At 46.2% G+C, this 14,007-nt stretch overlaps 1 protein-coding gene across 6 annotated transcripts in view; it reads right to left on the minus strand.

Moving 5' to 3' along the window:
- The window catches only part of Lrrc28 (leucine rich repeat containing 28), a 122,088-nt gene that overhangs the window by 16,324 nt on the left and 91,757 nt on the right, over window positions 1-14,007 (minus strand). For all 6 annotated transcript variants that reach the window (XM_038313541.2, XM_038313543.2, XM_038313542.2 and 3 more), the window contains 2 exons: window positions 3,769-3,944; window positions 1,561-1,720 (listed from right to left, as the gene is read on the minus strand). In XM_038313541.2, the coding sequence (XP_038169469.1) occupies window positions 1,561-1,720; window positions 3,769-3,944 (336 nt within the window). The remainder of the gene's footprint in view (window positions 1-1,560; window positions 1,721-3,768; window positions 3,945-14,007) is intronic.

Raw genomic sequence — 14,007 nt, forward strand, 5'->3', positions numbered from 1 at the left:
ATAGCTTGGGAAGGAGCAGGCAGAGACACAGAGGAGGTGGCCCCATTTGCTGAGTAGCTATCACGTGCCAGGTGTTTGTCTTCCTCATCTGCTAACCTAAGTACGGCCAACGATGCAGACTGTTCTTGCCCCATTCTGAGGCTCGGGGAAGCTGGGCAAGCTGCCCAAGTTCTCAGTGCAAAGTCTCTGATTTTTATCTCCTATCCTATATAGATTAAGAACCAAAAACAGGGCTGCGGGTATTGAGTCTTGCCTAGAATACCCACAAAGCTGTGGGCTCTATTTCCAAGACCTTGGAGGAAAGAAAGGAAGGAAGCAAAAAGACAGGAAGGGAGAGAGAAAGGGAGAGTGAAACCTTGGAAAGAGTTTTATAAAAATGATCCCAACAACATTGGGTGGTAGCACACACCTGTGAGACCATCTATCCGCCCCCCCCCCCAGGAGGCCGGGGCAGAAAGATCCTGTGTTTGAGGCCAGCCTGGGTTGTCACGTAACAATATTATGTCTCAAACAAAAGTGATCACAATGGAAACACTTGCTGGCATCAACAACCACCTGAAAACTTCCCCACCTCAAACACCATACTCCACAGACAAGTTAGACATCAGACTTTCTTTCTTCCTTCTAGCTTTGATGTATTCAAACTTAGGCTGGATGCAATGGGGCCTGTCTGCAATCCCAGCATTTTGGAAGCAGAGGTAGGAGGATAAGGCTATCCCCTGCTATTCAGCTAGTTTCATGCTTGTCTGGGCTATATGAGACCCTGTCTCAAAAACAAAATAAAATTAGATGTGAAAACCTATAAGGCACGGCCAGGCACGTGGGGATTTTCCGATGCTTTCCTACTTTTCTCTGTCTGGCATTCTTTCTCTAAATAACAGTATCGGCTCTGGATTTTACTTAGCGAACATTCTTCATGAATTCAAGGCACTCTGCCAAGAAATACAGAGTGGCATGGGAATGCCGTCGAGAGAGTTAGATGCAGAGCAGAAACAAGCCTGTGCGCACAGTGTGGTCACACGCTTTCGGTTATGCCAGGCGAACACAAGGCTGAGCTCTCCGTATACGAAGGTTGTCTCCTCTTGCACAGGGGTCGAGCTCGAATGAACGAGCTGCTCCTAACAACACGCACTGCTGTGTGTGTGTGCTCTGAGCAAGTCCTAAAGCCTAAGGGGGCAGCCAGACTTTCCTGGAGTAGTGACAGTGGCCACACTTCATTTAGCCCAGTGCTTCTCAACTTTCCTAATGCTGTGACCATTTAATGCAGTTCCTCATGCTGTCGTGACTCCCAACCATACAATTATTTTATTGCTACTTCCTAACTGCGATTTTGCTACTGTTATGAACTGTTATGTAAGTATCTGCTTTCCAATGGTCTTAGGTGACCCCTGTGAAAAGGGTCGTTCAATCCCGCCAAAGGAGTCATGGCCCACAGGTTGAGAACTGCTGATTTAGCCCCTTTCCGCTGTACAGTCAACACCCCTTCCATGCATGACCCCTCACTCCCGCGCTGCTCCCCGGCCCAGGTGTGAACCACGGTGCCCACTTAGGCCTGATTACCCCTGGTGCAGGCCTGCCATCGGTGTCTCTCTCAAGGGGAAGAGCTTGGGATAGACAAAGGTAAACATGGGCTCACTACACCGGTGACAGTGCCCCAGGGGGCAGTGCAGCAGCTCCAGGAGACTTCTGGGTAATGAGATTGGAGACAAAAAGTTCAGATCTGGAACAGAAGAGAAAAATCAGGCAGATGAGTGAAAAATCCATTTCCTTAAACTGGACGTTTGAAAACACTTCTCTTTGTGACCAAATAAGCTCAAACAGTTAAAAGTACTTCATGTTGGAAATTCTGTTATCTGATAGGTATTCAGTAAAATCTAACATTATTAGGAAATGAAAGATTTTTTTTATATTTTTGACACTAAGGGAAAATGAAAATCCACTCTTTTAAGAGCAGCTAGAAGCTGTCCCGAGGCAGAGGCAAGGAAAGAATTAGATCAAATAGTCTTTAGGAACAAGGATCAAAAGGCGTCCGTCTACGCGGAGCGGGTTCTGTAGCCTTTCATAAGTCAGAGAATTGGAGGAGGACGAGGTCTGAAGGCTCTCACCAACTCCCATTAAGTTCTCCCTGAAGCTACCAGGCCCTTGCTCAATTAACTGCCAATGAAAGCTCAATTATGAAAAGGCTAATTACTGGCGACTATCAGATGCTGGGAGTCAAAGAGGATGAGCGAAAAATCAGGAGACCAAGCTTTTCCTTGTTTCAGTTCCCATGAACAAAAACGGTGACCGCTCTTCCCCAGCCCAGTCCGAGCAACAGAGGCCAGCAAACCCTCTCAGCACCCAGGCAGTTGACACGGGCTTACGCTGTCTTAACGCTCATGCTAAACATGCACTGGAAGGGGGACCACTCAGCAAAGAAACAGAAGGTTTTAGCCTTTTATATCTGCCCAGGATGAGCAATACCCACTTAGGAAAATGTAATTCATATATAAGTAAATAACTGAAATTTTCCTGTTCAGTATAAGCAAAAGAGATAAACAAAAAACAGATTCCAGACCAGTAATATGGTTCAGTAGGTAAGGGCGAGTGTCACCAAACCTCAAGACCTGAGATTGATGTCTGGAACACACATGGAACTAACTCCTCCAAGTTACTCTCTGACCTCCACATGTATACAGTGCGAGGCATACACACATGTACACACACACACACACACACACACACTCACATACGCACACTCCATAAATAAATCTTTAAAAATAGCTTAGTTCTGGACTAACTAGATATTCCTGGAAGGGTAAGTTGTTTTCTGTTGTTGTTTTAGTTGAACTCCATGTTCCCTCCCCAAATGCAAAGACAAGGCATTTAGCAGCTTTAACACTTGACACTCCACGAGTGGACTGAGTTTGGGTCCCAGCACCCATGCCAGGTGTGGGGGAATGTGATGCCCCGTTCTGGCCTCCACGGAAGCCCTCACCCCATACATGTACTCACACACTAATATACACACATAAATAAAAACTTAAGAGCATGGTCTTTGTTTATTCGTGTTTGCCTCCTTTCTCCCTCCGTTTCTGCTGCTGCTGGAATTGGTCTCAGCTCACTGCACATGCTCGACTACTTAGCCATGTCCCCAGCCCCATCTAGGTGCTTTCCTGAGGAGCCTCAGATACGTGTCAACAACACCTCTGCAGTCTACATATGGCTAGACCCGTTCCAAAGCAAGCATTGGCCTGCTTGACAGCACCGCCAAAGGCTTCTCGTGTTTCTTTCCCTTACCTTTGCAGGAAAGGAGGAGACAGAAAGGCAGAGCCGGGCTCTTCTGGAGGAGATATTTAACTCTGCTTCGCCACTGCCAGCCCTTCACCTCGCCCAAACACACCTGCACACACCAGTTTCTCTTACTTAAAACAGTTTCTCTGGGAACCACTATCCTTTGCAATAAAAAACACACTTTAATGAATGTTCCTGTGTGTCTGCAGAAGGTACCAAAGAAACCAGTGTTGAAAATATTAAAACTTTTCAAAGAAAAGCCCTAGTCCTGCACATATGAGCATAGGACAAGCTTCAGGAGAGGCTGGGACAGGGAAACCACTAATAAACTCAATACCAGGGAACTGTAGAGTTGGTTAAAATAGTCAATTTAGTGTGAAATGTGTACGTTGTCATGATAACAACAAAAAAAATGTAAGATGAAAACTAATCAGACAGGACAAAAGCCAGGTATTCGTTTCCTGACTGGGACAGAAGAGAAGGCCGTGTACGCACCTTTCGGAACCCTGTGGTAGGTGTGGTAGAGACTCCGCATGGCCAGCTCCTGCAAGGGCAGGACATGATCGTTCTCTGTGCCAATGGCCTTCACCTCGGCCGGGAGGAAGACCGTCAGCTGCCCGGATGAAAAGGACAGCAGCTTCACCTCAGACACCTGGATGGTGACGCCACAGCTGCATAACGACACAACACAGCGGCATCAGTCGTGAGGTAGGGCTGCACGCCAGCTCACAAGGCGAGCGATCACACGTGGATGCGACAATTCACAGTGACTGAGCTGCCAGTTTCCCTTCACAGCGAGCAGATGCTGACCCAGGCTCTTTACTCAGTCCTGGCTCAGAGACACAAGCAGCAGCTGGAGCGCGGCTGCATGACTTCCAGCAAGGCTGTCTCTGCAGTAGCCTTCCTTCAGAGGATCTGTGAAGCTTGCTGCGTAAGCTCCGCTTCCCCCCATTTTCCTACCCTTTCTAAGTTTATGCTGCTGGAAGCTTTCAAGTTGATTCTCTTTTCTCGTCATTGTACAGGGAACTCACTACATCGATGAAGCTGGCCTTGAACTTGCAGAGACTCTCCTGATTCTGCCTCCTAAGTGCTGGGGTTACAGGCTACACTACCAGCCGGGCTTCACTTTCGGGAGTGAAGAAAGAGCTGGCAATATCTCATCAGGTACAGCATGTGCTCTGCAGGCCCCACAACCTGGGTCTGGATGTCCAAACGGCACAGAGAAGCCAGACATAAGGACACTGACATCTGTAAGCCAAGTGGGTCCCTACCAAGAGATGGGAGATGGGGACAGTGGACTCGCCAGAAGACAGCAGGCCAGTTAGTCTGGCTGTGACGCATCAAAAAGACTGACCCATCTCAAATGGGGCGGAAGGTGATATTCAAGGTTCTCTACATATGCTGTGGCGTACACCACATTCCATTCCCTTGGCAGGAGTGGGTGGGGAGTGTGGTACTCTCTTGAGTTACAATATGTTTATTTAATATTTTTAACATTTTTGTGTAGAAAAAGCCACACCCATTTAAAGTGACAGACAGTAACTTTAGTGGATCTTTCCACATGTGTGCGGGGAGAATATGTGGGCCAGAAATGCTAGCTGTTAGCTGAAGTTTGATGGTTTTCATCCATGGCATATAGAATGGCTAAGCCATGCTCTATTTCCTGCTCTCTGTCGCAGGGTTGCTCTAACTACCCTTAACTTTGAGACCATCGGGTACCTAATTCCTTTCTTCTCCAATGGCAAAGGTTAACACGGGCAGTCCTCTGGGTACCACTGTCCTAGTCAGTCTCAGCTGTCAACTTGACACAGCCTAGAGTCATCGGAGAGAACTCAAGAACAACCCAGATCAGACAGGCCTGCGGCCAGCTCTGTGAGAGAGTGTCCTCATTGACGACTCATTTGGAGAGCCCAGCCCACTGTGGGCAGCACTATCTCTAGGCAGGTGGTCCTGGGCCGTGTAAGAAGGCCGGCTGAGCAGGACCAGTACCCAGAGTTCCTCCATGGCTCTGCCTGTTTCTTCGCCAACCTCCCTCAGCGATGGAATGCCATCTAGAAGCACAAGACAAATCAACCCTTTCTCCCAAAGTTATTTTTGCTCAGAGTGTTTTCATCACAACAACAGAAAAGCCAACTAGGACAGCTACTAAGACAGGATCTTTGACTCTGGCTGGAGAAGTCAAGGATGCACTGGGCACGGGGCTGGGAGGCAGAAGTCCTGGGTTCCTCAGTTCATCACAAGTTCATTCCGCTGGAAAACAGTTACACTGGAACCCTTCTAAGGCGGGTGGAGGAGGAGCCGAACCAGTCTGTCCGCCGGCCTTCGCCGGTGGACCCAGAGGGCTCAGGTGACTTAGAGCTCCCTGGTTTCAGCAGGAATGAAGGCCGGTGGACGAGAGTGCCACGTGGAATGAAGAGAGGCTGTGGCTGCAGCCTCAGAGCCTGGAGACTATGCTGTGCTTGCATTTCAGGGGCTGGAGAAAGGGACCCAAGTGTACTGGAGAGGGGGTGCAGAAATGTGAGCCGAAGACAAATGGTTTTAATTCATGGTGAAGACTACTGAATGATAGAGAAAAAGTGAATGATTTTTATCTAGGCGTCCAACTTCAAACCCTACCTCCAGTCTCTAAGTCAGTCCCAATGCTGCGTGTGTGTGTGTGTGTGTGTGTGTGTGTGTGTGTGTGTGTGCGTGTGTTCTTCAGTTTTCAGTTTTCTTTCTCTATACATATGGATAAAAAAGAAAAGCAGTGATAGACTCTGCTGTAATTTGGAAAAAAAGCAGTGTGTGAGACAAAGAGACCATGTGACAGAGCTCAGGTGGGGGTTTTTATTGGGGGGAAATGAATGGGAAAGGGGGGAGGGGAGAGGGGAGAAACCAGCCTCTGGCGACCAGAGTAGCAGAAGAGAAGAGAGTAGAGAGAGGGAGGAAGGGAGGGAAGGAGGGAGAGATGTGAGGTGGGCAGGGCCCTTTTAAAGGGGAAGGTAGTGAATGTCCACAGCTCTTAGTGGCTACAGCTGAGGACGCATCCTGTCAGGACCTGAAGGTCAGGCCAGTACGGATGCCTGATTACGATAACACCCTTTCTTTTGCCCCATCCCCGGCCCTTAACCAAACAGGCTCACACAACACCATGATGCTCTGCTCTTCACATAACCACGTGAGCCATGAAGCTAGAACCAGAGAAATCGTTTGGACAGCCATGTCCGGAGTGTGACTGGAACCTTATTCACTATGTTCATCTCGGGTTTTCAGCTTTCCCTCCCATGACCGTATGATGTCACAAGAGAAGAAATACACCTATGTAGAGCAATCTTCATTACTGAAGATGATACTCCCTAAATGGAAGCTGCTAGCCACAGAAACGACAACATAAATACAGAGGAGTTCTAAATTGCCCTGTCCAAAGGCTGTAGGCTAGTGCCTGCTTATACAATCTTAGCTGAGTTACCAATCACTTAGTCTTGGGCAGACCTGACAGATGAAAATCAACAGCTTGGTTTCTGAGTTCATCACTTTTGGAGATGTTTACCGGTCACTCACATCTCCTCCTCTGTGGCCTGCCATTCACGCTTTCACTTAGTGTTCAATTGAATTAGAACATCAGTTCTTAGCAACTTTTTGTCAAACACAATGAAATATTTCCATCTGGTCCCTTTGGAAACTGTCTTTCCTCACCCAGCCGTCTCTCCCTGATGTCCCATGCGCCCCCCATTTCTTCACCCAGCCATCTCTCCCTGCTGTCCCATGCGTCCCCCATTTCCTCATCCTGCAGTCTCTCCCTGATGTCCCATGCGCCCCCCCCCATTTCCTCACCCACCGTCTCTCCCTGATGTCCCATGTGTGCCCCATTTCCTTCACAGCATCTAACTCTTGGATCCTTTCAGGAGGGTTGTCCTAAGATTCCTCCTAGTTACTTACCCTATTTTACATGTAGGTACTCTTTATCTTTTTTTTTTGTCCACGATATAAAACAGAACAAACTGCAGCATTATCACATCAAACAAATGTTCACCTGTGAATTGGAATGTTGCCTTCACTGTATTAAGCTTCCAACCAGACACCTTTCGGGACGCTTGAGGAGTTTCTGATCTGTTTCAGTGCCGAATTTGTTTAGTGCGTTAGTCCTGCACGGTTCTCATTAACCTACTTCACAGAAGATTCTGTCGGCTGATATGTCTGCCTACAGGAGCCTTCTTAAATTCTTTTATTGTAACTCTCAGGTGCTTAGTATTCGCCTTGAACTTTAAACTAGTTTTATCTGGGCATCTCCTAAACTTCCCTAGAATTCAATTCTTTCAATATGGAGTATACTAATGTTGGCTTTCCAAGGTCTGTTTTGCCAGATGAGGACTCCCCAGACTCCGGTTTGCTGGCAGGTTTTTGTGCTTGTTTGTCTTTTGAATGAGAATGTTTGCTTTTCTTTTCCTTCAGGGTAATGAGGAATATAAAGCAATGGCCATCTAAGGGACCAAAACCCCACTTCAGCTCATCTCAAACTGCACAATGAGCCAACCGCTAAGTGACTGCAAGCTGCCAGAAGGTCACTGCACCTGTGAGGGTCCAATTAGGAGTCAGAAAAATAAAAAATAAAAACCAACTAGTCAAACAAACAAACAAACAAACTCATTCCACCTATGATTGAACAGGGATCTTCTAAAAACAACCAGTGGAAGGCTGTTGAGTATTGAAGGAGCTGTAATGGTTAATACTGGCTGCCAACTGGACAGGATCTAGAGCCATTTATGAGACAGCCTTCTGGGAGCGTCTGTATGAGCATTTCTAGATCCGGCTGGGGTGGGAAGACGCACTCCTCATATGGGAGCACCATTCTTTCGGCTGGGGTTAAAGACTGAAGGAAAAGGGGGAGCAATCTGAGTACCAGTGTTCTTCTCTCCCTGCTTCCTGGCTGCTCTGCTGCCTCAGCTTCCTGGCAGTGATGGACTGAGTACCTTCAAACCGTGTGCCAGAACAAACCCTTCCTTTTTCAGCTGCTTCCCTGCAGCCGTGGACTGAGTACCTTCAAACCATGAGCCAGAACAAACCCTTCCTTCTTCAGCTGCTTCCCTGTAGCCGTGGACTGAATACCTTCAAACCATGAGCCAGAACAAACCCTTCCTTCTTCAGCTGCTTCCCTGCAGCCGTGGACTGAGTACCTTCAAACAGTGTGCCAGAACAAACCCTTCCTTCTACAGCTGCTTCTTGCCTGGTATTTTGTCATCAAAAAAGCAAGTAACCAACCAACTGATCAAGCAACAACAAAACAAACCCCTAACCCAAGGGTGTGGAAAAAACAAGAGCAGAAGGCAGGTACTCTCCCTCTAGAATATAAGGAAGATGAAAAAGAGGAAACTATAGGAAACCTGCAGCTGCTGGGGACGATTTGGGACCCACAATGCCTAGGGCGAGGGGTTAGGTTAGGAGAACTGAGCACCACAATGCTCTGTAGGAGGAGGAGGAGGCCACAAGCAAGGAAACAATGACTTAGGAAAATAACAGCCATCTGTCAAGTGGAGTTTTGGCAAATGTCTTATTTTTTGTGGCAACCTGGCAAGGGCATAGTGCCCAGGTATTGAATCAAACACCAGGCTGGATGTCCTTGTGGAGCTATTTTTAGATAGGATTAACATTTATATTAGTAGACCGTGAGTAAGACCCATGAGCTCAGATGAAGGCCAAAAGAACAAAGACAGAGCTTCTCCACAAGAGGGGAACTCTGCCCTTCCCTACATATCCCGAGGAGCCTCCATGACTGTGGGAACTGGACCCTGGTAGATTCACACAGTAAGACAATAGTGCCTATTTCCAAACTTTAGTTTTTATCACACAGTTTTAGTATGACGGGCATTTGTGGATTTCTCTGAAGAGAGAACTCTTTGTAGCCTGGTGGATCACCTTAGAGACTCAATATCATGAACGGCTACCACAGGGTCATTTTTATACAGCATAAAATAACCCTGACTTGGGCAGGACTGATCTGAGTAGTAGCTTGAAGGATATGTTTACATCCACACTGAATTTTCATACACACCGAATAGGGAGAACCCTGAGCAAAAATTAAAACAATAAAAATGTGAAGTAAAAAGCTTATTAAAATGTTGGCTTCCAATTTATGATCCTTCCCTGACTGATCTTCTGAGTGCTGGGATTATAGTACGTTATTCGTCGATATTTACTTCACATCCTTGAGCTCCATCCTGAGTGTTTCTGCATGGACAAGGCCCAAACCCAGGACAACAGAAGGGCCAGGAGACAGAAAGAAAGCCTTGCTTCCTTACTGTTACAATGACAGATTAAACTGAAGGGGCTCACACCCAACAAGTGTACCCTCATCTTATAGGACGTTTAATCTTTCTTTGATAATTCTTTTTAGCATACACCCTGCTCTTCACCACTAGATGTAAGAGGTGAACTAAATTTAAGATCCATAGATTGAGTGACTGCCACAATTCACCCGCAAGGCCAGCTGAGCAAGGGCTGCGAGGATGCACCGACCGACTCAGCCATTCTCTTGCCCGTCTTCCCTGCGCTGCTTCCACAGGACTTGACTCTGGAGGAGTCAGCAGGAGAGTCCCAGTCACACAGGTGTGAGCCCAGACAAAGGAGAGAGAGGCCAGGAGGAGGAGGAGGAGGCAGGATAGCCACTGCACAGGGTCTAAGTGCGAATGATCACCATGCTGCTCCCCGGATTCGTAGACAATTCCCTCCATCCTTCAAACCCTCCCTTTCTAAAATAGGGCTGTTGGAAAGATGTTGCACAATAACACCCCTGATCCAAGAGCACACTGTCCGGCACACAGCAAATCCTAATCCATGTGTACAGGTACGCTTTCTTTTTATTATTAATTACTGCTTCAGAGTAAGATTAGAGCCATGGCAGTCAAGGGAAGAGGAAAATATGTGCTGGGATTTAGCTGTTGTATGTACAGGGAACATGGCAGGAGCCGCAGTTCCAACCCATCAGAATCTGGAGCATGGACGAGGCTGGAAGGGACTGCCTTGGCAAGTGAGCATCACACACCTAAGAAAGGAAGTGGAGAAGTGACGAAGACGCAGCTGCCCATGAGAAGGAATGGCAGACACACAAGCTTCTGTTCACAACAGGACAGAGAATTATCCGGCAATTATTGAACACTGCTAGCTCTGATTTATAATTCAAGCAGTTTAAAACACTTTAGACTAAATGCCTAGCAGGTTAATAAATATATGTATGTTGTACCCTTAAGTAACTTATTAAAATTTTAGGGCCTCTGGTTTAGATAATTATAATAATTATTAGAAAACATGCCTTTAATTCAGTATTGTCATAGCTGTCACTCATCGTTTAGATTAAAACAGGCTCACTGAATAGCAATGTCATCTTGCCACTGAGATTTTGCTATGTATTTGCCCCAAAATATATGATGTAGCAAATTAATTCATATGAATTTTCACTTTTATCATTCCAACCAACAGTACGTCAAAACTGAAGATTAGGGCTGGAAAGATGGCACACACACACACACACACACACACACAGAGAGAGAGAGAGAGAGAGAGAGAGAGAGAGAGAGAGAGAGAGAGAGAGAGAGAGAGAGAGAGAGAGAGAGAGAGAGAGATAAGGGAGAGGGAGAAAGAGATAAGGGAGAGGGAGAGGGAGGAGGACTAGGACTGAGATATTTTTTAAATGAAGATTTAATCACTAATTTTGAACCCTTCAGAAAGTGCCCACAACATCTTCTGCCATCATGGAATCAACAAACTTACTCTCCCTTTTAGCAGAAACATCTTTTCATTTTCCATAAGGAGAAGGAAAGGAACTGTGAGCTACAGACACCTTTGTCCTGATGACATCTACACTTAGCTGCTCTAAGAAGGTGTTCCTCTTTCTTTCTTTCTTTCTTTCTTTCTTTCTTTCTTTCTTTCTTTCTTTCTTTCTTTCATTCCTTCTTTCCTCCTTCCCTCCCTCCTTTCCTCCCTCCATCCTTCCTTCCTTCCTTCCTTCCTTCCTTCCTTCCTTCCTTCCTTTTTCTTTTTTTGAGACATGGTCTTGTTATAAAGCCCAGGATGGACCAGCACTCAGAGCAATGCTCCTGACTCAGTGCAGGAATGACAAACTGGGTTTTGTATTAGCACTTTAGAATCTTCTCCTTGTTTATCTTCAGTTGTTTTCAGAGTTTCCTCCCCAGCTCTGACGCAGCCACACTGCCCAGGCACTGCCTGTGTTCACACTGTTGCTGCTGCCTCTGCCCTGTGCTCTCCTGACTCTCCCTGGGCAGCAGGCATGTAGATTTCACATGCTCTGGCAGCCCCTTCTGTTCTCAGTCTTCTCGGCAGTCTTAAGGCAGGGTTGCATCTGCTCCACCTGCCTCCAACTTCACTCCTTCCTATTGGTTCAGCCTATTCTGTCAAACAACGGTTTCATCTCAGGTAATGAATGTATTGTTCAATTCTAAAATCTTGTTATATTTCTTTTTTAGAGTTACTTCTATTTTTCTGGTCTTTCCATGATAAGCCTATTATTTACTCATTGATGAAAGTTACAAGATTATTTTATAATATTCACCTTTTTACTCCAACATTTCAGGTCGCCCCAGGTTGGTCTCTAACCATCTTTATTCTTGAGAATGTCCAAATTCCTCTGATCTTTACATGCCATAGGATTCTGAACTGCATCCTAGACATTAACGCCTAGATCACAGAGACTCTAGATTCTGTTATATTCCTCTAGGAATATAAACACTAGCTTTTTGTTTTGGCAAGTTATTAGGCAAGTTGAAGTCAAAAAGAAAACTTTGTTGGATGCAGCTGGGCTGCTCTGGGCCTGCCCCAGAAGGTGCAGTTTGGATCCAATACTGTTGTAAGTGTAGGGAGCCCTCACGTAAAAGTGGTTTGTGAGCAGAACAAAAGCCTGCAGAGTAAGAAAGAGGCTTGGCTGGCTGTACTGCAAGAATCAAACACAAAAGTGCCAATTAATAAACGGGTGTGCTGGGTGTGGTGGTCCACACCTCTAAGCTCAGGAGGCAGAGGCAGGCTGACTCTACGAACTCAAGGCTAGCCTGGTCTACACAGTGAATTCCAGCCCAGCCAGGGTTATATAATTAAGATCATGTCTCAAAAATAATGACTGAACAGACAATTCTCAAAAAAGAAATGTAAGTGGTCAATAAATATTTTAAAAGGCATTTAACATCTGGGAAATGCAAATCAAAACTGCTTTGAGATTGTATTTCACCCCAGTCAGAATGGCTGTCATCAAGAAACCAAAGGACAATGGATGCTGATGAGGGCGTGAGCAAAGAGGAATCTTCACTCACTGCTGGTGAGAGTACAACCCGTGCGTCCACTGCACAGATAAGCATGAAGATTTCTCAAACACTTAAAGACAGAACTCCCACATGACCCAGCTACAACACTCCCGGGCATATATGCAAAACACTAGACCCTCCTGCAGACACACACACTTGTCTACTGCTGCTCAACTCACGGCAGCTGGCAAATGAACCAACCTGAAGTCTATCAGGAGAGGGATGGATGATGAAAACGTGGTATGCACAAAGAAATTATATTCTACCATAATGAAAACGACGAATTTTCAGAAAATGGAGGGATCTGGAAATTATATTAACCCAAGAAACCCAGACTCAGAAAGGCAAATATTGCACATTCTCTCTTGCATGTAGATCCCAGTTTTCACTGTTCATATGTACGTACACGTGCAGGTATGGGTTGACTGTTCATAGGTACGTACACGTGCAGGTACGGGTTGACTGTTCATAGGTATGTACACATGCAGGTATGGGCTCACTGTTCACATGTACGTACACGTGCAGGTAGGATTGACTGTTCATATGTATGTACACATGCAGGTATGGGCTCACTGTTCATATGTAAGTACACGTGCTGTGGAAGTAGGGACTCCGCGAGACGAAAGGAGGCACTGAGGAGCACATGGAATACGAAATTGGAAAGGGGCTGGGGGGAAGAGGATAAACAAAAATAAATATGCTTGAAACATAATTCTTTGCATGCCAATTCAAAATAAATAGTTTAAAATATACTATAGGTTAGTAAATTTATCCATGATATATTAATAAATAGCTTCAACAGACTGGGAAAAGAATCTATAACTGGTCTGTGATCTAAAAGATGTTTAATCCACTGGTTCAACTGAGTTGAACAATCCTATTACCTTGAGTGACCGCATGACAAACCATTAGGTCACTTAAAAGAAACTGCTCCCAGATCCAGCTGGAAAGGTCCACACACGGAACAGACGCTTGTTTTCTTTGTCTCACACAGCCAGGGTTCTGGGGAATAGTCCAGGTGGGCCACTCACTCTGCCATCAAGTGCTCCTGCATACCCACACCTGCCACTCACGGTGCTCGGGAACTCACGGCATTTACCGCTGCAGTAGGAGACAGACAACCCCAGAGAAAGCAGCCCGGACGAAACTGGCAAACAGCACGAAGGCCATGAAGCTGCGGCTGCCATCTAGCCTCTACTTGGCTCTCCCAGGGTCCTTCCCCTCCTAGCCATGGCTTCCTGTGAAGCTCCTTCCACCGTGAAGATGGCTGACCTGTGTAATCAACAGGATTTAATGTGTGATTCGGAGCTGGGGGACACAACAGTTAGTTCATGCTCTAGGTGTCAATCATTGCTCTCAGGGTATTTACTATTTGTACTGTTATTTTTGCCAGAATAAGTACTGAAATCCTTTGCTTCTCTAGTAACCTCTAGCACAGTCCTGACATGCT

The sequence above is a fragment of the Arvicola amphibius genome, chromosome 12 (assembly GCF_903992535.2).
Source record: "Arvicola amphibius chromosome 12, mArvAmp1.2, whole genome shotgun sequence".
Lineage (NCBI taxonomy): Eukaryota > Metazoa > Chordata > Mammalia > Rodentia > Cricetidae > Arvicola > Arvicola amphibius.